At 37.4% G+C, this 23,104-nt stretch overlaps 1 protein-coding gene across 1 annotated transcript in view; it reads right to left on the reverse strand.

Moving 5' to 3' along the window:
* The window catches only part of adamts2a (ADAM metallopeptidase with thrombospondin type 1 motif, 2a), a 75,275-nt gene that overhangs the window by 41,374 nt on the left and 10,797 nt on the right, over nt 1–23,104 (reverse strand). The window contains exon 3 of the mRNA XM_077194757.1: nt 9,072–9,240. Coding sequence (XP_077050872.1) covers nt 9,072–9,240 — 169 coding nt within the window. The remainder of the gene's footprint in view (nt 1–9,071; nt 9,241–23,104) is intronic.

Consider the following 23,104-nt stretch of genomic DNA (forward strand, 5'->3'; position numbering starts at 1 on the left):
GTTTTAAGAGATATATGATGTTTCTTCCCAAGGTGATAAACCTTATGACTACAGATTTTTATATGCCATTTGATGTTCTAATATAATTTCAGAATTTATTCAGAAGTAATGAGATAATCCTAAAGGAGTGATTCACCAATCAGAGAAGTTGCTGTTACCATGGAAACCAGAATCCCAGCAAAAGAGCTCAGAAGTGACCGCCCACTCCCATCAAGCACAGTGGATGGCATAATCAGTTCTCCTGACACTGTCAAACAACTTGTATATGTTTGAATGTTTTGCAAAACAACTTCGAATGTATGGTATTTTATACTATATTCCATACTATATTTAAATGGGAGAACCCGATTTCACCAAGTGCAACATGTTCCTGAATCAACATCTTTGTTGATCCTGGAACAACATTCCAATCGACCAATCAGATTTGAGGGACAAGTTTACAGTTTATGTCAAGTTTAGGCTCACCTTCAAGGTGAGCCTAAGGTGCTTCTGCATCAGTGTTATTCGCCTATCATTTCCCTCTGATTTTAGGAATAACTTATGGATAGGGTTAGGTTTAGGGGTAAAGATATGGTTAGGATAACATTTTCGGACAGGAATGTTGTTCCAGGATCAACAAAACATGTTAACCCAGGAACAGTTTGAGCAGATGTTTTATACCATCATCACTGTCCTCGTCACAGCTCATTTCCCAGTATGTGCAGCATCTGGCTTATATTCACAATCTCAAACATATTCTCAAAACTATCATTTTCAACATCTTCAAAATCAATGTTTTGATCTCTGACAGCTTCTTCATCAGATCCACCATCAGTGACACTAATATTTGATTGCGTTCAGTATTTGCTCTACAGTAAATCTCTGAGCGATTTCAAGTTTTTGATTCTTCCTATTCTTTTGGTTTCTGCCTGCGGTAACTATGAGTGAAACGTCATTTCATCATTGTGTATCAGACATTGACACCTTGTGTAATAAAGGTGAATTGCACTTATTCAGTCATCAAAGATTCAATTATTGTTGTGCAGAAAAAATTATACTTACACTGTTACACACCTCGGGTCGTTAGCAAAATGAATGGGAAAACAGGCAGTCTTTTATAATTTTATTGTTATAAAATCTTGTTATATTGTTTATAATTAATTGATTGAGGAATACTAAGAAGGTTGATGTCTTACTTTAAAAAAATTAATGAGGAGAAGGATAGTGAATGCCGTCCTGGGTCACTAAAGACCCGAGGTATGCGTTTAAGGGTTAACCCACAAAAAAAGTCCAACCTTTTTGGGTGAAAACAAATTAAATAGAAACAAGAAGCTTTTTTTTTTTTTTTTTTTGTGGATCAGCGATTCAGGATATCTAGATTAATACCCAAAGAATTGTAATTCAAACAAATGCTCTTCTTCAGTTCCTTTCAGATTTTATTTCCCCCTGTTTAGAACTTTTAGGGTAATATATGTAAATACAGTCTATGAATATAGATCAGAATGGAGGAAAATGTTTTGGAAGAGGCAAAGCAGTGTACATCGACTGATAAACTTCTTGTTTATGTTTGATAGTAAAATAGAATTTGATAAACTTCTGCCTTTTTTTTTAAAACAAGCAATACCCTGATATATTAGCCAAATGGGAAGTCAAACAAATGTACCACAAAAATCAGCAATGTTTACTGCCAAAATGAACATTCATTTATAAGCGCAAATGCTGCAAATGTTGCCAAAAAGAAAAAAGCAGAAACAATAAATGTACAAATTCCTTAAAAATAAATCAAAATAAACTATAATTTAGGTCAATATCAGCCATCAGACAATGCTTATTACCTTGTTTGACGTGACAAATTACCATAAAAATGGGTCATCAGCTTTGTTCGTGCAATAGACACCTGCTTTACTTACAAAGAATCAAGCTGTGTATTTATATGCACATTACACTAGAAATAAACTTAAGAGGAAAACCAAAGCTGGTCCATGTCAATCAAACTGAAGTCAAATTAGACTTTGGAAAACAAGTACTAATATGTTAGGGTGACCTGTAAATGTGCGTCTAGTGCTGGAACAACACAAAGGATAGAGGCAATTACCAGGACATCCACACAAAAGGCCAGTGTCATGGAAAAGGTTAAGTATTGGCTTAGAATAAAAATTACTTTCAAATGAGAATCGGCACAGACCATGGGTTGCTGTAACTAAAAGCAGTGCATAGACTAGTTGTTTTTGTTGTATTAATCATGAATTTACCGGTCCATGTTTGATACTGTCACCCTGACTGAGATTCAATTAAACTCCTTTACTGTGTTTGAACCAGAAAAAAAAACACTGATTAAATAATGAATTATTGGATAGTTATATTTTATTAAATATAAGTAACACTAATATAGTTAGCTTTTATAGATAATGTGAGTATTAAAGGGATAGTTTACCCCAAAATTAAAATTCTTTCATCATTTCTGTCTCACACTCAAGTTGTTCCAAACCTGTTTAAAAATATCTTCTTTTGTGTTCAGCAGAAGAAAAAAATTCATACAGGTTTGGATCAACTTAAGGGTGAGTAAATGATGAGAGAATTTTCATTTTGGGGTGAACTATAAGTTAAAACTATGAAGTGACTGTTAAGTCAGCATCATTACACTATACTCTCATTGTTACAGTCAAGCAAGTATCCAAATGTCAGCAGACTGAATGCCACAGTCATCATATTTCAAGGGTAACGGCCTTCAATGTGCCACTGCGTTCTTTTGCTATTGGGTAAAAATATAAAGCTACAAACAAGCATCTTATATTCTGGTTGCCATTCTGATAGTCCACGTCTGCTCCTAGTTATCCCCTGACCTGTAGTCATTGGGTTTTTCAACTGTATCTGGGGTTTCCAACACCGGTCTGCAAGGGACGATGCTGATGTACAGAATATTGATGAAGGCCAGGCAGTTAGTAACTGTTGCCAATTATCATAATTCTTCGAATCAATGAGCGCTGGGCTTGTCAGTTCTGACATATCAGGGTTATTTGTATTCAGGAAACGGGAGCCTCGCGGAAATCTGCAAGGATAAAATGAAAACTGAATCTTTTAGAAGCTTTCAAGTAGAACCTTTGCTTTGAAAATGAAACCAAAGTCATTCGGATCTGTTAACAACTGGAGAAATTCTCTTTGAATATGGCAGTGGGAGCTCTTTTGACATGTTTTTCTGTATAAACATACCTCAGAGACACTGTTTCGTGTTTACATTTCTGATGGTAAAGTTAACTTTGAATCAAATTAGACATGATTATTGAAAAAAACATTGCAAAACAAAACAAATTTCCATGCCAAAACAAGTATACAGCTTGGTTTTTAAATCAATGCTGACAGATGTAACTGGAAAAATAGTCTGAAAAAATGCGTGCTAAGTCAAAGTAGCTAAATTAAACTGTATGACACAGAACTTGAAATGTTCAACAAACAGGTGATGCAAGGAAAGTTCCTTAAACTCCAATCTGCACTGAGTTCAACAAAGACAAGAACAATGACAAAATTGATTGCTTATGAATGTTGCACAAATGTAGGTTGTCTATGAATGGACCAACTTGTTTCTCTATTACAACAACACAGATTGAAAACTATGTTGCCTGCATGATGAATGAAGGTCCGTCTGCTTAGACAAGCAAGAGTATCCTCAATGAAGGAGTGACTCAGCACAGAGGAATATGACCCCGCACGCACACACGTCTGATTTACTGTCTTTGTGGGGACTCTCCATAGACGTGATTGTTTTTATACTGTACAAGTACAGTTTTTCAAAAATGGTTACACACTGTTTTTGAAACTATATGGCTCCTTTTCTCTAAACTCTACACACACAAAACATGCACACAAGATGCAAAGCTTCATACTCTTCATCTCTTGCAAAAGTAAACACTTCATTCAAAACTATTTTAACTGTAATAGTTCTAATAGTAGAAGTCTAAAAAATATGTTTGTGTGTAACTCTACACACAAACATAAAATGATTAGCAACATACACACCAAACTACACACAAATGTGAAACATGTAACATATATGTTTATATGTATATATATTTCAGGATTTCAGGTCAAATTGGTTGACCATTCACATCTGCTGGATGACATCAACAAACCAGCATCCAAAAACATGCCCTTTTTCTAAAACATTGTCAACTTAAAATGACTAGTTGTGCAAGCACAACAAACAAATGAATGTGAATCGTAGATCGATTACCTCGATTTTCCCATCATCTCTCAGGAGTACTTCATCACATTTTTACCTTGGCTATCAATCTTAAACCTAAACCCTGTAATCTGTAAGTTAATGTCTCATTCACATAAGCACCATCAGTTATCAGAGCATTGTTGAGTCATCTCACAAGGCGGAATTTCGAGGCACGGAAAAATCATTCTTCATTAGCTCTCCTTTCTCCTTCTTAAAACATTGCACTGCTTCAAAGGTGGCCCAGCACAAATGGAGATATTTGCAGCACTTGAGGAAGCCGGTGCTCCTCCTTTCTTTAAGACCAAGCCAACATCTATTAGTCAATGGAACAACCGGAATGTTTTTGTTTCAGGGATTGGGAAAACGTTAAATGAAAAACACATGCTGTCACACATTTTCTGAAGCCGTGAATACATACAGCCACACACACAGACCTATATGATCTTCGATGGCTATCTGGAGGCATTATGGCATATTTGGTATGCTGCAGCTCGATATGTGTGGGCTGAAATGTCACAAAAGTGCAGAAACGACACTCTTCTCAAATGCAGTGACAAGTGACAAGCTAAAAAGGCTCCGATTTTTTCACATTTATATGTAAGGTCATCTTCAATTATATTTGTTATGAGACCTAGTGCTTTCAATAGACAGATCTGCTTCCACATATTTAGCAAATATGAATAAGAAATTAAGAAATGTATTAAATAAAATTTCCAAAATGTTTACACTTACACTTTACAGTTGTAGTGTACAATTTTTGTTTTTCTTCTGCATATAACAACCAGGGAAAAATACAAGTACTTTATTCTGTAATTTACAGATTAAACATTATGATATAATATACATTATAACGTTGTGATGCCCAAATAAAAAATGTTTGCATTTAAAACAATTGATTCATATCTTTAGTGTTTTATTTTTAATTTATTTAGTCAAAATAGTATAGGATTTTAATATTAGCTTTGCATCATTGTAAATGAAATCATGGGAATAGGCCTAATTATCGGCTTATTGGTATTAGACAGAATGCCTAATTAAACTTGCAACTTGGATTGAAACATGCTAAATAATTAGCATGTCCGCCATTTAGTTACAAAATCAGCCGTCCTCAAATGGGAAACGTTCCAAAGAGGAGGGAAACTCTGGATTCACCTGCATTATTCTGATAGGTCCAAAAAAGCAATGTTTGTAGAGAAAGCACAAAGTATTGACGATTCAGTATTGTGAAGGGTAGCTTTCTCAGGTTACAGTAACAGGAAGTCCTTTTATGATTGTGTAAGTGAACAGAATAAGAGCTTTCTAGAAAGAGTGCAGCCACAGCTTCTAAAGTCATATAAATGCTTGAGACTGGCAGACACTTCCAAAAAGTACAATGAAATAATAAAACATTCATACACTATCTAACCCCCTGTTAGCATGTTAGCATGAAATACATCTTTATAGAGTCAATACAGATCTAGAAGTCCAAAGACCAAGTCAAGGTCAAATCTGGTCCATACAAGTTCATGGTAATTCACAAAACAAACCCTCTAACGCAGTTATCCAAACCAAATGAACTATAAAGAAATTATATAAACAGAGCGAAGGAGTTTCTCCAGAATATCTGATTATGAAACTTAGGGAAAAAACCTCTCACCCTTCTCTCCTCCCACCATTTTTTCAGCAATTCTGAATTGTGCACGTCTGCCAAGCAGAACTTAAACTCTCATCAAGCTTTGCCACGTAGACACTGGCTGCCTGAGTCCAGCATGTCTCTGCTGGAATTCAATGAGAGCAGCAGCTTCTCATACGCACACACACGCTCCAGCTGATGTCGCCAAAGACCTGCTCGCTCAAGACACAGAGATTCACTTACAGATATATTGTCGTGTTATTTTTAGAACCAGCTTGGGCATAACACTTCCACAATGCAATTCAACATTCAGCCTACTGCCACACGTGTAACCTTTCCACTCAAGTTAATGCTGAATAAAGCTGAATCTGATAAACGGACACACCCCTAAGTGTTATGACTGATTTATGACTATAATTTGATGTGTTCGAACATCAAATTAACCCCCCCCCACCCCACCCCACATAGAAGTATCAACTGCTATGTAGCAACAATCGCCTGAAATGTGAGAGAAAGCGCTTATAATAGTTCCTGACTTCAGTCTTTATACTGACCATACACATTTCACTTTGAAATTATGTTTTAGAATCTTAATTTTAAACACAATTAAAAAGTAACAAGCTGTCAGTGTCAAGACAACCAGCATACATCTCGTCAAAATAACCTCTGCAAACAGGCAAACTTGAGACTTTGGTCCGTTATGGGTATATACATTCGTTCCTCACTATTTTCATTCTGTACATTCATTTATCCCGCATTCAAAGAATTTTGGAAACACTGATAGTTGTTATTGCAAGCAAAGTGCACTACCATGCACTTTCATTTAGCAATGATGCATTAAATTGATCAGAAGTGACATCAGAGACATTAACGTAAGATTTTACTAATGATTTCTAGTTCAAATAAACGTTTTTTGAAGATTCTATTCCCAAAAAAAGTATCAGTTTCCACAAAAATATTAAGCAGCAACAACTGTTTTAAACATTGATATTAATAAGAAATATTTAGTACTTGCTGCTGAAAATTTTAATTTATTTTAAAATACATTCAAATTGAAAACAGGTGGTTCAAATTGAAATAATTTTTCCCAATAATATTGCCTGTACTGTATTTTTGATCACATAAATGCCTCCTAGGTTCAAAAACATTACAATATTGTAACAACCCCACATTTTTGAATAGTAGTGATGAATTCGGGGTGATTGGGACACTTTTTGCCATTGAGATGACTTGGAAAAGGTGTCCCAATCAACTTGAATTCACCCTAGTTGATCAACAAGAGAGACTCTCAATCAGCCAATAATAATAAAAATAACACAAAAGCAACTTAAAGTATTACAATCCATAAAAAGTAATTATGTAAATGTAATTAGTTAAGGCCCATTCAAGGCTACTAAAATATTAGTTATGACCATAAAAATTTTGAAAATCATTCTAATTCTAATAGTGAACTCCTCACCACAACCATAACAATAACGGCAAAGAGAAACGATATTGTTGGGATCCCTTTCAGAGCATTTTCTTTTAGTCGAGGAATGATAGCCAATCAAAAACCATTTTACTTTCAATATACAGTGCACTGTAAACACCAATACAGTTTTCATTCTTGATGTGAATGCGCCTTTACTTTTTATGATGCATAATGCAATACTGTAATGTCGCTTTAAAAATAAAATAAAAGTAAATTGCTTTTTAAAAGTAACATACGCTGGAAATGATTACAGAGCTAATCCTTGAGTCCTTAAAAAAGGATAAGAAAGAATTTCTGTCAAATGGTCAAGACAGGGTTCTGTTATGCAGCACTGCAGTTAAGCAATTCATGCAGCCCTCTGAAACAACAAGGCTGAGAAGAAAAATGAAAACGCGTAGGGACTGTGACACATGTCGAGCCTCTCCCTATCCCCCGGCTGAACTCGACCGCTCAAACTCAAAGTGACATTTGAATCCTTTTTAGAGACGTTTATGACTTTATCATGTCACTCTGCTGCTCCTCTCCTCACACGGGATGCTGAGCGAGACAAAGAAGGGGGCGGAGGGACGTACGGACAGCCTGGGCAATGACTCAGCCCTGGAGAACTTTCTTTACTTCATCCACGTACTGTATCCTGATTTAGTAAGGAATAGTTCAATCAAAAAACGTTACATTATTTAATCACCTGAATTGTGCGCCAACATGCGCAGAACACAAATCACTATGGGTATATCCCGATATGCATTTAAATGACCAAAAATTCGGGTTAGAAAAGGGGTACCCCAGGTATCATATCCTTGTTTTTAAAATCCGCGATATGAGCATATTCGGGTTTTTGCCGGTGTTTACATGGCCGTCCGTGACCGGGTTATTGCTAATATTCCAGTTTTGAACGGGTTATTGGCTGCATGTAAACGTAGTCAGTGAAGCTCTGATTGAAAACTAGTTCAAATGGATACAGCCTAAGCAGTATTGCTAAAAGGGTTACATTTAACATGCTTTAAAATGTAATGTGCTTCACACATTATTTTAACAATCATGCCAAGTATTTAATCTTACCCTATTCATATCTGGGTCAATATGAGAGGGCCAGTGCAACCATGTACATATGTTTTTATGCCTTGTAAAGTTAAACATTTGTTTTTCTCAGAGATTTAACTTTTTTTAACTGTTGGTTTATATAGAGGAGGCTTGGTCGAAATTGCAATAATGATTTGAGATTTGAGGATGATTTGAGTCTTGGTTGCATCAATGATGGATTGAAACTTAAAAACCAATCATTAATGTTTTGCCATGTATGCCATTATTTTACAGCAAAAAATACAGTTTCCTAACTGTATAGTGTCTATATATAGTATATAGCCTAGATGTTGTAAATTTGGTTTATTCCAGTGCCTATTCTGGCAGGAATTTAGTTTATTTAAACTAAAACCTTTCAGCGATTGGGGAGGAAGGAGGGGGTCAGTGAGCTGTTAAAGTTAATTAAAATGAATGTACATTAAAATGAATGTATTTATAATCCTTTTATGGTGGGCACAGAGAAACTGCTGGTAAAGCAAGTAGAAATTTGAACTACTGGGTTGATCAGGCTGCTGATCCTTACTGCTGAGCCCTGCTAACTTTACCATCAATCCTCCCTTGGCCAACCAGTTTCAAAAAGACAAAGCCAAACCGGCACCAAAAACCAGCATTGAAATTGAACCTCAACATCCCTCCCTAGTCATCAGCATGCATGTGAAGGACTCGTTGCAGCGCTCCATGAAGAGCTGGTGTCATAAAGGTGATCGGACCTCTGGGGTGAAAGTCAGCGGGTTGATTGACGGGCGGCTTCTTGATGTCAGAGGAGCGGTAGACGATGTGATGACGCCCGGGTCCTCCTTCCTCCTCTCCTGTCATGTCGCCTCCTCTCTCCAGTGGCTCGATAAAAAACTCCTCTTGACCTGCACGGATCATCCCCGCCTGACAGGTTTGAAAGAGAGAAAGAGAGGTAGAGATTAGGGATTTCAAAGGCAGGTACAGCACAAAGCTTGCACATCAAGTCCATTAAGCGAATCAGCTAAAAAGGCTATTTCTGTAAGCCTGCTATATCATGTTTTCATCAGCTTTGGAAGAAACCCTCGGGCAACCCGATCTCTGAATCGATCCATCCCCTTTCTGCATCGAACTCTTGTGTTTCGGGCCCTGACCATCTCTAAAACTCTGTGACATTGCCTGCCATAAGGAAAAACAAACTTTTGCTAATGTTATAGAACAATTCGCTGCTTTAAGGGAGCAAACATGAGATCGTCTTGTTTGTGCAGTTAAAGATGACGGTGAGAATAGTCTATGAGGGCAAAGAGGGAAATCCAAAACGCGAGCAAAGATCAATATGAATCTCTCTGCCAGAGTGAACAAACTCACTGACAGACACACTTGACAGCTCATGTTCCGATCTCGCTGTGTCTAGTTGAGATTCGTTGGCTTTGAGCGACGAGCCGCATCCACTGCCAGGGGTGCTGAGAACGTAATGAGAGAGAGAGTAAGAGAAAGAGAGAGAGAGTCTACACGGCTTTAGACACACAGAGCTAATCGATTGTAGGACACGTCGCCGTCCCTACGACTTATTGGCTTTTCCCTGCCAGAGCACAGGGTCTTTTCCCTTTGCTTCCATAGCAAATTAAGAGAGCCCCAATGAGAGCACGAATTGAATAGCAATGTTAGACCTCTTCTCTGATGTGGTGGAATATCAAATGTGAACTTCAAACAGGGCTGTTAAAGTCCCTGTAAAGGCAATTTAAAAAAAAAAATCTAAACACATTATAAATGTTAGAAATGTATTGCTAAAACACATTACAAAGACTGTGAACTGTGAAGTACTGAATTGTGGAGTTAGTCCGTTAAACAGTTTTTCACCATTGATATTTTACAGATTTTTTGGGTGGGGCTAAAAGGGTACCCGATGACGCACTGGAGTGCCTGAGCTCCTGGCCCCGCCCCTACCTGATGACGCACTGGAGCCCCTGAGGCTGGCCGCTCCCCTAACAATATAAATAGAGCACATTCGCATCAGTTTGCCGCTCAATCGCGAGTTACTGTCAGTATTATTAGTTACTACAGCTTACAGTTTGCTAGTTAGCTATGTCTTCGTCACGGAAATGCGTACTACCTGGATGCGATCACTTACAAAACAGATCGGTGTCCTTATTTAAATTTACTAAATACAATCACATCAAGAAGAGGTGGATTAAATTTGTGAAAAGTCACCTTGATGGAGAGCTGAGGATCACCACCAAAACCCTCCTCTGTAATGATCATTTTACACGGGATAGTTTTATAAACTTTCGTCTGAGACAATTGGGATTCATAGATAATCCGTTGTTACTGGTGAATGGGGCCGAACGACTATCTCCCGCCTCGGCCTTCATCCTCCCGTCGCGCCGACAACTGGTGACATCATCGGCAGTGCTCGCCCACCAATGAGTGTAAGTTGCCTTGTGCGCTTATGTTATAATTAACCTAATAAGCTGCTAGGAGCATCCATTCCGGCTGTAGCGGGTGACAGTTGAGTGTGGCAACGGCAGCTTTACCACGAGTAGGCGTGGTTTCAGCGCAGCCAGCGGACACGCCCCCAGCGTTTGAGAGCAGAGACTACTGCTCATTTTTTCAAGATTTTGATAGCTTATTTTATGTACTTGCCGGCTTTTTTTATCATTCAAATTTGGCTGGGTGTCTAATAACACATTTTTCTGTGATATGACAAACTCAGAACACATACTTCATTTTGACTTTACAGGGACTTTAAAGTCACGCCGGAGCCCCCTCAGTCATCACAATACTGAAGCCCGGCAGAGTGCAGGCCGCTGAGCTAGTCGTTTAGCTTGGTCTCCCAGGAAATATTACACAGCGAGTGGTCCCGCCACCTCCCTCACTCCCTCCTGCTTCCCCCGAGGGTTCATTACGAAGGAAATGCCCGTGCGCTGCATAAATCGACACCACTAGATGAAGGGCTGCCGTTACCGTTGGTCTACATTGACTGAAAGTGCTGATGTAAAAACAAAATAGACTCGCATATACTTTTGTCCTCTCCTAAAATCCACTCAAAACAGTGTGTGTTGTCTCTATTGCAAATGGAAATGACAGTGTCAGTAGAGGTTAAAGAAGCAATTAATAGTATAATGCATCTGCATAACATGTTATACACTCTGCAAAGTAAGAATTTTTTCCTTATTTACCAATAAAAATATAAAAACATATGTAAAACAATATAAATTTACTTGAGAAGCAATAATGCACAAGATAGTTTAAGATTTAAGTAAAAAAAAATACACACACACGCTATCGTTTAAAAGTCTGGGGTCGGTAAGTTAATGTTTTGAAAGAAGAAAAATTGCAGTTTATTTCTTAAAATGTCATATATATATATATATATATATATATATATATATATATTTCTAGGGTTTCACCTTTTGGTAAAAAGTAGTACAATATAAGTTGTATTGTTAATCAAACAGTAGTTTAGTAAATGTTTTTTTTTTGCTGCATGCAAAAAAGAGAAACAATGCAACAAAGAAAAGATGCAACAAAGAGAAACAATATTGTTGGGATCCCTTTCAGAGCATTTTGTTTTAGTTGATGAACAAATGTATCCAAGTTAGTTTAGATGTATCCATAAATTACCCTTACGTCAGTCATTCAAGTCAGACAGATGGACCCTTTCTGTTTAAGTGGGCAGATATAAAAGAAAAATCTGAGCACCTTTAAAAAATTTGTTCAGAGTCTGGGCACAATGCATTGTTTCCAATAACATTTTACCAAAAAACACATTTTCATACTTTCTGCAGGGAACTGAGGCTGACCGACTACTTGGGAAAACTAGTCACTATACAATTTTAGAGGACAATCGAACATGTCTGCATTTCAACCGACTAATTCTTTCCATTTGGACTCCTTTGGGACATCTCCAGATCCTGTAATCTGAAATGGAACCCGTAATCAAAACCAAAACCCCTCTTTCCTCATGGAGAAACTATGGCTAATGCCTATCTTTTGGCCCTCTTGAGCACACATAGTTAGCCTCTAATGGTTTCAAATGAACAATCTATAGTAAAATGTTCTGATTTGTTACAGTCTAAGCAAAAAAAAAAAAAAAAATACAACACAAAACTTCCAACAGAACCAGCCAGGCCAGCTGCACCATCCAACTTCATCTAAGACCTCCATACCAGCGAATCTGTGGTTGGGTGGACATCAGCCGGTCTGAAGTGTCACTATCTGCCAAAATATCCATGAGAGTTCATGAGGAGATTCACAAGCATTATCTGTGTTTGTATATGCATGAATGTGAGGGAACTGGCCACCCTCCCAGTCCAATAAGTAATCCATAACCCTCTGTATGTGTGTGATTGCTCATAAAGCTGATATTTGTTTGACTCTGACAGCTACAAAACAAAGAGCACTGTAGCTATTCTATTGCCATTACGGCTTCTAGTTTTCTTGGCTCTACCTGGCCACTTTGGCTCTAACATAACTTTTCTTGTTGTCAAATTTAACAGGAATTGATAGCCAAGATATTTTCGCAAGGTATCTCTCAATGCCGCACCACCTAGCAAATTACTGTCTTCACTTCAAAGAGTGAGAAATATTTTTCATTTACACCCAATCCACAGCCAGGAGAAAATACAATGAGTGTCAATTTAGAAGTTCCAATTTGAACTGAGGTATCACAGAGGGGAAACAGTTCATCATTCAATCATGACATTTAAGACAAAAGCTCTCCTATAAACTTAAACTCTACAACTTGTAAAAAAAGTATACTTTAGCATACTTCTAAAATTACTTATTCCAGAAATATGCTTAATTAAATGTATTATAATGTTATGTATAGTTACATTTTAAATTAAATTAACGTTTTTGACCTACAACAAAACACACTGCCCTTCTCATCTGGAAAACAAAGACAGTTATGTTTGAATGCTGTTCATTGATTATAGTTAATGAACATATATAACACATATAGTATTCTCATCATTCAATACAGTGATACCATCAAAAGCTTGATACCCTTGGTGTGCCACACCCTCTGTAACCGGGTTCTGAACTTTCTAATCAGCATTTTTTGGGATGTGCTGGAGTAGACTTTACAGAGTGTTTGACTCTTGCATTGTCAATACAAGACAGTGTATAGGAGTGAAGTGGCAGACCTAGCAAAGTAGTGCCAGGATAACAATCTCTACCTAAACATTAACAAAACAAAGGAGATGACTGTCGATCTACGGAAAAAGAGGGAACAGCACTCAACGTTGCACATTGGTAAGACGGAGGTGGAGAGAGTGAGCAGCTTCCGATTCATGGGAGTTCATGTAACTGAGGATCTCAGCTGGCCTAACACAACTGGTCATAAAATCTTGTCTGCATTTGCACTTTTTGAGAGGATTGAGGAAATTTGGCATGTCGAGCTGGATTCTCAGATGCTTCTATAGGCTGGGACACACCGAGCCGACGGTAGGTCGTCGACAAGTGTCTGTCGGGCTAGTTTTTGTGGTGTGTTCTACACTTCGGCTCGCACCGGGCTCATGTTGGCAGCAGTATGCCCGATTCAGCAAGCTGAATTAATGTCGAGGACTCTGAATGAATTTTCATTTAAAGGTGCAGTGTGAGATTTTAAGCGGCAATAACCTTTAGTGGTGAGGTTATGAATTGCAACCAACAAAAGTTACGGTGGCCGCCAGGAAAATATGTCATAGTCTGAGAAAGCAGCGAGTAGCCAGTTCAGCAATGAGGTTTCTTTACAAGGATAAATTAAGAAAATTATGTTTCCTTAATTATTCAGTAAAACTATGTTAATGCGAATATTATTGTTACTTGTTCATCATTGTGTCAGTGTTTTATTCGCTTTACAAAGCTTGCTTCCTTGCAAGAAGAGCAACATAGTAGCGAAACGCGTTTGTCCGTTTAGGGCTACTGTATAAACATGTAGGCGCATTTCAATGTAAGGGAACCCGCGGTGTATGTAGAAAGAAACTGCTCATTCTAAGGTAATACAAATATAACGGTTCATTAAGTAAGGTCTTTATACACCACTGAAAACTTATTTTTCAAGGTAGTGACGAAACACACTCTGTAGCGCTCTTTGTTCGCTGTCGGCTACGGTAGAAACATGACGACGCAATATGTCGACCTTCATAGAAGGGGGTGCCCGCGGTTATGGAGATATAAATGTCTCATTCTAAGGTAATAAAAACATAACGGTTCATTATGCAAGGTCTTTATACACCACTGAAAACATAGTTTTGGATCTCATATTGCATTTCTGTCAATAGATCCTCAGAAATATTACACAATGCACCTTTAAGCGAACGAGTCAGTGCACGAGAATTAAAGCGAAAGTGATGATAGAGAGACAGTAAGTCAAGACGGCACAGACAGAAGGCTGATCTAATGTTGTTATCCTACCCGAGCATTCCAAAACGCAAATATATTCATGACAACATCAGCTGCTTAAAATTAAGATGAACATAACTGATATTCAAAATGGTAAGCAAGCACTGCTTTGTTTATGGTTTGTATATCTTGTATATCTGTTTATATACAGGCACAAAACGCACATGCTAGTTTGCAATCGGCTGTAGTCTGTGCTGTGTCGCATCTTTTTGGTCCAGACTATAATTTATGTTTGTGGTTGCAGGAGGATTAGCAGAATAAGAATTTCATTTTATGGTGTAATGACTGTTTCCCCGTATATATGACAATAACTTATTGAATCTTGAAGTGCACTTTCAATATAACTATGCACATTTCTTTTCCACAAAGGAACCTACACAGACAGCCGCCTTTTAAGACAACATTCTAACTGTCATCACACTCTCTACATAGGCAGGCATTAGCATTTTGCTAAGCTAAAAGTGAAATGATCTTTTAAGCATAAGTATACACTTTCATTGGGTAAATAAATCACCTTTTAATTACATAACATTTTGATTTTAATGCTTTTTAGATCAATATCGAATTAAAGTTTAATTACATTTGACATTTCTCTCACCTCGTCGCCATCTTTATATTTTCACTTCGTCACAACTAATTCTAGGATTGATTTCTAAGGATTCATATAATGCTGCCCTTGCAGCATTAGGTGAAAATATGCATTTTAGGACACAAAAAAATCACAGAACAGTCTTCACATTTCAAAAATGCTGCCAATGTAGGTTTTGGAACAGAGCAAAAGTCTTTAAAATGCTTTAAATTCAAGATGAGAACTAAGAGAGATAGAATTGAGAGAGAGAGTGAGAGAGACAAAGTATTACAGTTAGAGCTGAGTCCATGAGACAGTGAGGAAGTGCAGTGCAGTCCTTTTCCGGCATGAGGCCCGTAAGAAGCCAGACTCTGACATAACACAGGAGACTATTAGAAAGCTGTTTATTTAGTGTAAAAAAAAAGTTTTACATATGATGAAAGAGAGGCGTGTGGGTGGTTGGGTGTAATGACACTAATGACGATGGAGAGACAACACTTAATGTATTACTGTCCAATCCATCAATGGGATAATGTCAGAGTGTGGACCATGACAAATGAACAAGATATTAATGGAATAGCTCATTCTAAGGCATAGTCATAATTTAATCACCCTCTGTAACGTTGCATGTTAGGTTAGTGTCTATCATTCCTGTTCCTGTATTCTCCTAAGTGTCTGTTAATTAAAATCTATATAGTGAGTACTCTATCGTTGTGTTTAAAGACCAGCAATTCGTGATCAGAAAAGATTATTATGGACTTACCAGCTGTCCAACTGCTCTCTAGAGCAGGAGCAACAAAGCCTTGAGGACCACACCAAAGGGCTTTTCATTCTTGAAATAATTAACCTTGGATCATTCTAAACCCGGGGTAAACGGAATCATTGGTTATCCTGCTTCACATTTCACACTGCTCATAATTTACCCGGGGTTAACAATTAATTATGTATATTTGCAGTGTCATTCATTGGATGAACGCAGCATGCGACCTGTTTATAAAGTGCATAAAATTGCATTGCACATCCTCGTATTACGACCGTACTAACAAGTTTATACACTCCTGAACAAAAGGTTGTAAGAACTGCTTTAAAATGCCAAAAGAAGAAACAGGAGCAAGAGACAAAAAAGAGATTTATTGAGATTTTACAATATATTGTAAAAAAAATTAGAAAATTGCATTTAAACCAAAACAGGCTGTTCATCAGCTGATCAAAAGTTTAAGACCATAGTCTTAAAAAGGTCAAATCTGCGCAAAAATATGTCTTTAATGTCATTGTCCTTCAGGCAGTCACACTGTCATGATCTCCTGGGGGCAAACGTAAAAAGGCTGAACATGGTACATTGAAAGATGGAAGAAAGTTTTATCCTCTGACTGAGGGCCCTCATCTGTGCAATAATGACTGGGTCTTTCAACAGGACAACGCTGCAGTTCACAACGCCTGCCTGACGAATTACTTCTTCCAGTCGCTCTTTTGGACCGTCCTGCATGTTCCCCTGATCTAAATCCTATTGAGAACGTTTGGGGATGTATGGCAAGGGAAGTTTACAAAAACCGACGCTGAATATACTGTTGTGTATATTCACAGTGTGAATATACACAGTAGTCACACTGTGTATATATATATATATATATATATATATATATATATATATACACACACAATGTGACTGTGTACTGTTTGGTCTGCTGCTAAACGTCTAGCTCAGGTGTCTCCAACCCTGCTCCTGGAGAGCTACTGTCCTGCAGATTTTAGCTTCAACCCCAATCAAACACACCTGGACCAGCTAATCAAGCTGTTCAGGGTTACTTGATAATTACAGGCATGTGTGTGGGAACAGGGTTGGAACTGAAGTCTGCAGGACAGTAGCTCTCCAGGAGCAGGGTCGTCAGAGCCCGTCAGATCGTCAGAGCCCCCTCCCTCCTCGGTTGGACTTATTATGATGTGCCTTCCGGAAGGGGGGACTATTGTAATGTTGCTTGCTAGGTTAGTGTCTATCATTCCTGTTCCTGTATTCTCCTGAGTTTCAGTTAATTTGAGTCTATATATTGATTTCTCTGTTCACTGTGTTCACTGTGTTCACTGACCAGCAATTCGTGACACCCTCATGTAGTTGAACTATTCCTTCAAAATGTTGCCCTTCAACTTAAAAAATCATGTAATCTTTGCCTGGTTAGCTTCCAGTGTTTTCCCCTGGTGATATAACTGCAACAGTAACAGCAGCTGTAACTGCAACAATATGCAGACAAAAAGGTTTCTCCATTTGACAGTTTTGGAATGACATGAGGATTAGTAAATGATGACAGAAATTTATTTTGAGGTAAATTATTTCTTTATTCAAAATTAAATAAATGCTGTAACAGCATCCACATACTTGTAGAGAAGCAAATGGTTCTGAGATAAATGGAAATGCTAAGCAATAGCTCTCTCCAGGTATATTAAAACTCTTTTAAAAGAGCGGCAAATGATTAACTAGACTGTCAGTCAGGAAATATAGTACATAGAAGACCAGCTGCGTATGCTTTGGATCCTAGATGAGAGCAGTTTTTCCATAGTTCCTGATGACTGTTATTCAATACTAGCCTTGGGAGAAAGAAGAGCAGCTAAGGTTTAGGTTTCAATCAAGATCGGATTTGGACTGTTTCCAAACATGACCGTGTTACAAGAAAATGGGATATTAACCTTGTTTTTAAACATGATTTGCTTCATTCAGAACTGTAAGGATATCTGCTGTACAAAAGCAGTGACTCATGTTTTCATTCACATAGAACATTTACAGTGTTTTTCATTAATTTTGTTTTAAGCAAAGCTAAGGCACATACAAGGTCTTTGATCAGTCAGACTTATGATGACGAGCTTCCTCATGTGTTTTTGTTGGGACAACCGAGCTGGTTGTCCTTTCCTGTGATTTATCTTAAATCGGTATCCTCTATCCATATCATATACTGTATATATTCAAATGTTTTGAGTTACTTTATGTTATGTCTAGATGACATGATTATCTAAATGTAAAAATAGCGGAAATGAGCATGTACAAATACTTGAAAAATACAAAGCTACTAGGGATGCAGAACATTAAAATTCTGGCAAATACCAATAAGCTGACAGCTATTTTCATGCTATGTTTGATAATCAATAAATGGTTGATATTAAAATTCTATAGTACTTTTAAAGTGCCATTTTTTTAGTCACACATTTTTTAATGATTCTCAAAAGACTCAACAGACGAATCACTCCCTCCTTTCCGAGAGCCTACACTGGTCTGATTGGCTAGACGGCCCAGTCTGTTGTAATTGGTCTACCGCTTATAGGACGTTTCGGAAGCTAAATGTCCATTACCACAACTGAACTTCAGCTCTGGAGGCTTAAAGCTCAGCGATTGTACACACTGCAAGACAGTAAACGATGGTGTCGATTTTACCATATCAATCCGAGCTTGAGTCCGATAATGAAACATTGGAAGATCTAGTTATTCAAACCGAACCTCCATCGCAAGGACGACTTGAAGTCGACAGAACGTTTCTCAGTGATACTCTACTCAATTTTGAGGTACATTATGAGATGTTACAGCTGTCATTGCTCACCATCAGCATTAACAAGTGTATGTCCATCGACAAACTGATGTGTATATTTCTAATTTATTGCGGTGCAATTGCGGGAACTGTATAACAGCGCACATGTTAGCCGAGCACTAAAATGAATGTCTGGTGTAACATTAAAGTTTGCAAAACAAATCTTGCTCAATTCTTCATCATCTTAAAGTACTAAGAACGGCAGACAATCTGCATTACTAGAAACAGTTTTAGGTAATAGTGCCACACAGCTGATTAGCAGAAGTATTTCAGTAAGACAGTAATAACGTGAGTTAGCCGGTTAGCTGAAGACCTACACAATATAAAACACAAAACTATGTATTTTGAACACCCGGTACAATATATATATATATATATATATATATATATATATATATATATATATATATATATATATATATATATCAATAATTAATCATATTCACAGGTTGTGATTCTAAGGAGCAAGCTGGTCCAAATATACTGGGTTTTGACCCATCTTTCAACAGGAAGTGTTTTATGAATCCCGCTTTGAAAGACGGGTCAAGTTTTTCGCGACACGAGCTGCCAACTTAGAACATAGGCGCACATTATGCAAATGTGTTAGCTAGTGACGTGTAGCCGTAACTGATTGATATTCGGATTCCTGATGACTTGTTTAGGCGGTTCGGAGTCAATTCTTTCTTTTGGGAGACAATAACTTTATTTATCATGCTCTTTCCATTTACATTCACAGACAGATATATTACACATTGCATGAAAGGGAATATTCGAATAATGGGGCACTATAAAAAAACAAATACTAAAAACTAATTATAGTAATCAAGTGAATTTATGTATCACTATCATCACTGTCATTGTGATGGTAGTGCAAATAATGTACAGTATGAAAATGCATATATATATATATATATATATATTGAGCTTTATCAAATATTGATATCTATATCTTTATTAATAGAGGAAATAAGCATGTACAAATAAATATCCGATATTGGTCAATATATATCCAATAACGACCAATAAAAAAAATCATTAACATCATCTGATAACTGATCAGCATGATCAACTGAATATAATTCCAAAAAGGCTACAAATGCTACAACATGGACTCTCTAAAAGGGATAGTTCTCCCAAAAATTTGAACTCATCATTTACTCTCCTTCCTTTTATGTTTCCTTGGAAAAAGTCAGACTGGTTTGGAACCAGACATGGCAGAAGAACAAAAACAAGTCAATGATTACAGAATTTTGATTTTGAGGTGAGCCATGCCTTTATTCAAAATTATATAAACTCTATCACACTTCATCTTTTATGAAAGTCTTTGTCTTTGCTACCTATGTGGTATATTGTACCAGGACAATGATTCATGTCAGATTACTCAAGGATTATTGAATCGTGATTTAAAGCAGTACCCTGAGTGTGCGTGATCAGACACAGTGAAGTGGAATAGCAATTCCACAGAGAGAGGCACAGCCTTACATCCTGAGCCGGGCAAAGACAACAACGTTCCCCGAGCCAAACCTACTGCTTTTCCACAGCCTGTCCAATGGCTGGCCTGTATTTCATACAGACATCTCATCTCCTTTCTAAACAACTGACAGGGAATATGAGCAGCTCTCAGAGAGGAGGAAGAGCTCTGGACTTCTTTGCAGATTTTTTGGTTTTGGTGCCATTAAAGGATGACAGATGAAGGGGGGGAAAAGAGCCAGAATTCCCCAATTATGGCAAAGAGTTTAACAGGAATGTTGAGATGATGAAGCAATGACGGTGGGTTCTAAGTACTGGAAAGTATTTACACACGTACACACACACACTGTATATGAATCGGGTCAGACCTCACACACGCACAGTTTTTCCTGTCAGGGGTCTTGAAAAACCAAAATTTAGCACTTCCAGTTCCAGTGTTGTTTCCTAAGAGCATTAGGAAGTCCAGCCAAATAGCTAATAACATAATTAAACCTAGAAATTCACCTTTTTTCAAAACTTTTCAGTGTCAGGTTTCACTGGAAATCTTTTCTATCAATGGGCCTATCGGTAACTGAAACCATGATCTCATGTTACAGGCTCTTCGCCACATCATCAGCTGAAAGGAATTCATTGACTTTTTCCTTTCTCTCTCCTAAACCCAAGGAAAAACTGACACTCGCATCTCACACTTGCACTTCCACAGTTAAAACAAGGTTAATCCTTGGCGTTTCCTTTGAGAAGAGATCAAATCAAAGCCAAAACCAAAATTAAATAATGCTAAAGCTTATGTCATATTTCAAGGTATTAAGAAGGAAATTGGTCTCCACTGCTTCCATCTAAGTCCCGCTGGTTTTGTAGTCTAAGTTTTGTATCTTTTTTGGCTTTTAGTTCAAAAACACTCTATGACTTGAAAAAAAAGTATTTTTGTCCAGTAGAAACATTTGAATTAGAATGTTTCTACTGCAATGCACCACAATGCAATAAGAACATGAGAATGGGGTGACGGACCACAATGAACCTCAAAACACAGCCAATTAGATCAGTTCTCTCTCTTTTGGCACACACTCTCGCACATGCAATGCGCCATGAACAAACACTGTACCTTGTAGTTTGAAGACTTCAGTGATGCTTCAGTTTTCTTTTTATGATTTTCCTTGTGGATTTTGCGCGATTTGTCATTTATTATTTGTTTCTAAATTTCCACACTCCTCTCAATCATGATAGATATGTAGCGGTACTACGGCCCAATGTGGTTTTGGTATGGGCAGGGCTATCAGAAATCAGAATGGCTGACAAAATCACTTGCCATTTATATCGTTTAATGCTGTGTACAATATTTACAATTGTTTTCTGTGAATGTATATTGACTTTATTTGAATCGTTTCTTGTTTTAAGAAAAATACAACATTTTATGCTCACGCAAAAAAATGAAACTTCATTTATCATTTGTCATTATTTTCCAAATGTGTATGATTATTTCCCCCCACAGAACACAAAAGAAGACATTCAGCAGAAAGTTCATGCTGCTCGGGGACCAGGGTCTATCAAGCTAAAAACAACAACAACAACAACACAAAAATTGTGGTTTATCCTGTTTGTCTCTGTATTCGGCCCTGTTTTTACTGTTTGGATTGTCTGCCCTGTGTTTTGTTTATGGATTATAATACTAATCTGGATTGCCTGAATAAAAGCTGCTTGTGGATCCTCATCCTGTGTTTCAGAGCAGAATGTGACAATACTATATGAAATATACTATATTATACTTATATTATTTGCCAATGGGGTAAGAAAAATAAATTTAATTCAGATATTCACTGATATTCAAAAGTTTGGAGTCAGTAAGATTGCCTTTTTAAAGAAATTAAAAATATGACAGTTTTATTCAGCATGAAAGCATTACATTGATCCAAAGTGACGGTAAAGACATTTACAGTGTTGCAAAAGTTTTCTATTTCAAATCAAAGCTGTTCTTTTGAACGTTCTATTCTTCAAAGAAACCTGAAGAAAATGCATCACAGTTTCTACAAAAATATTGATAACCGTTTTCAACATTGAAATATTAGACAATAGTATTCTGTTTTTATTGTATTTTGGATCAAGTAAATGGTAAACATAAGATACTTATGTTAAATCACCGACCCCAAACTTTTGAACAGTAATGTACTCTCAGAAAAAAAGTCTCATTATCTCAAACAATTTGCTTCTCAAGTAAATTTAACTGGAAAACAAAGCAAAAATGCTGATTGAGAAAATGCTTTTTTGCAATGTTGTGCAAAGAAGGTTTACTCGTCTGGAATCTGTGCCAAGAAATATCACTTTAAAACAGTGCTGTATCACACATTCAGCACAACTGGTCCAGAGGGAGAATGAGAAACACAGCAATAAGGAAAACACCTCTTTTTCTCCATGAACCAACTAACCCAAACCCAAGTCTTCCAATAATTTGAGGAATTCAGATATGAGCTTCTCACTGTGAGTTCAAGTAAGTACAGCCTTAGGGAGGGACTCCTTATCTGGCTTATGATTCTCTTCCCAGTCCTCCCTGAACACATGCGAGTCAGTCCAGTCTCTCTTATTCCCTCCACAGGAAGGAGAAACGTGTGTTTAAGGTATCAGGAGACTTCTGTGAAGCAGGCCAGACCACTCTCCCGCTCTCTCTTTCACAGCTGCCACATCACAAGACTCTAAAGTCGAGGTTCACAATAAAAGTGCGGAGGTTATTCCAGAAATGAGAGCTGTCATCCATCTGGAAGCTCTTGAGTGATTTCATTTGTACCTCTAAATCGTTCTGTTACTT

Source organism: Siphateles boraxobius, unplaced genomic scaffold, assembly GCF_051911475.1.
Source record: "Siphateles boraxobius isolate OS27281-9 unplaced genomic scaffold, OSU_SipBor_1 11, whole genome shotgun sequence".
In the NCBI taxonomy this organism is placed as follows: domain Eukaryota; kingdom Metazoa; phylum Chordata; class Actinopteri; order Cypriniformes; family Leuciscidae; genus Siphateles; species Siphateles boraxobius.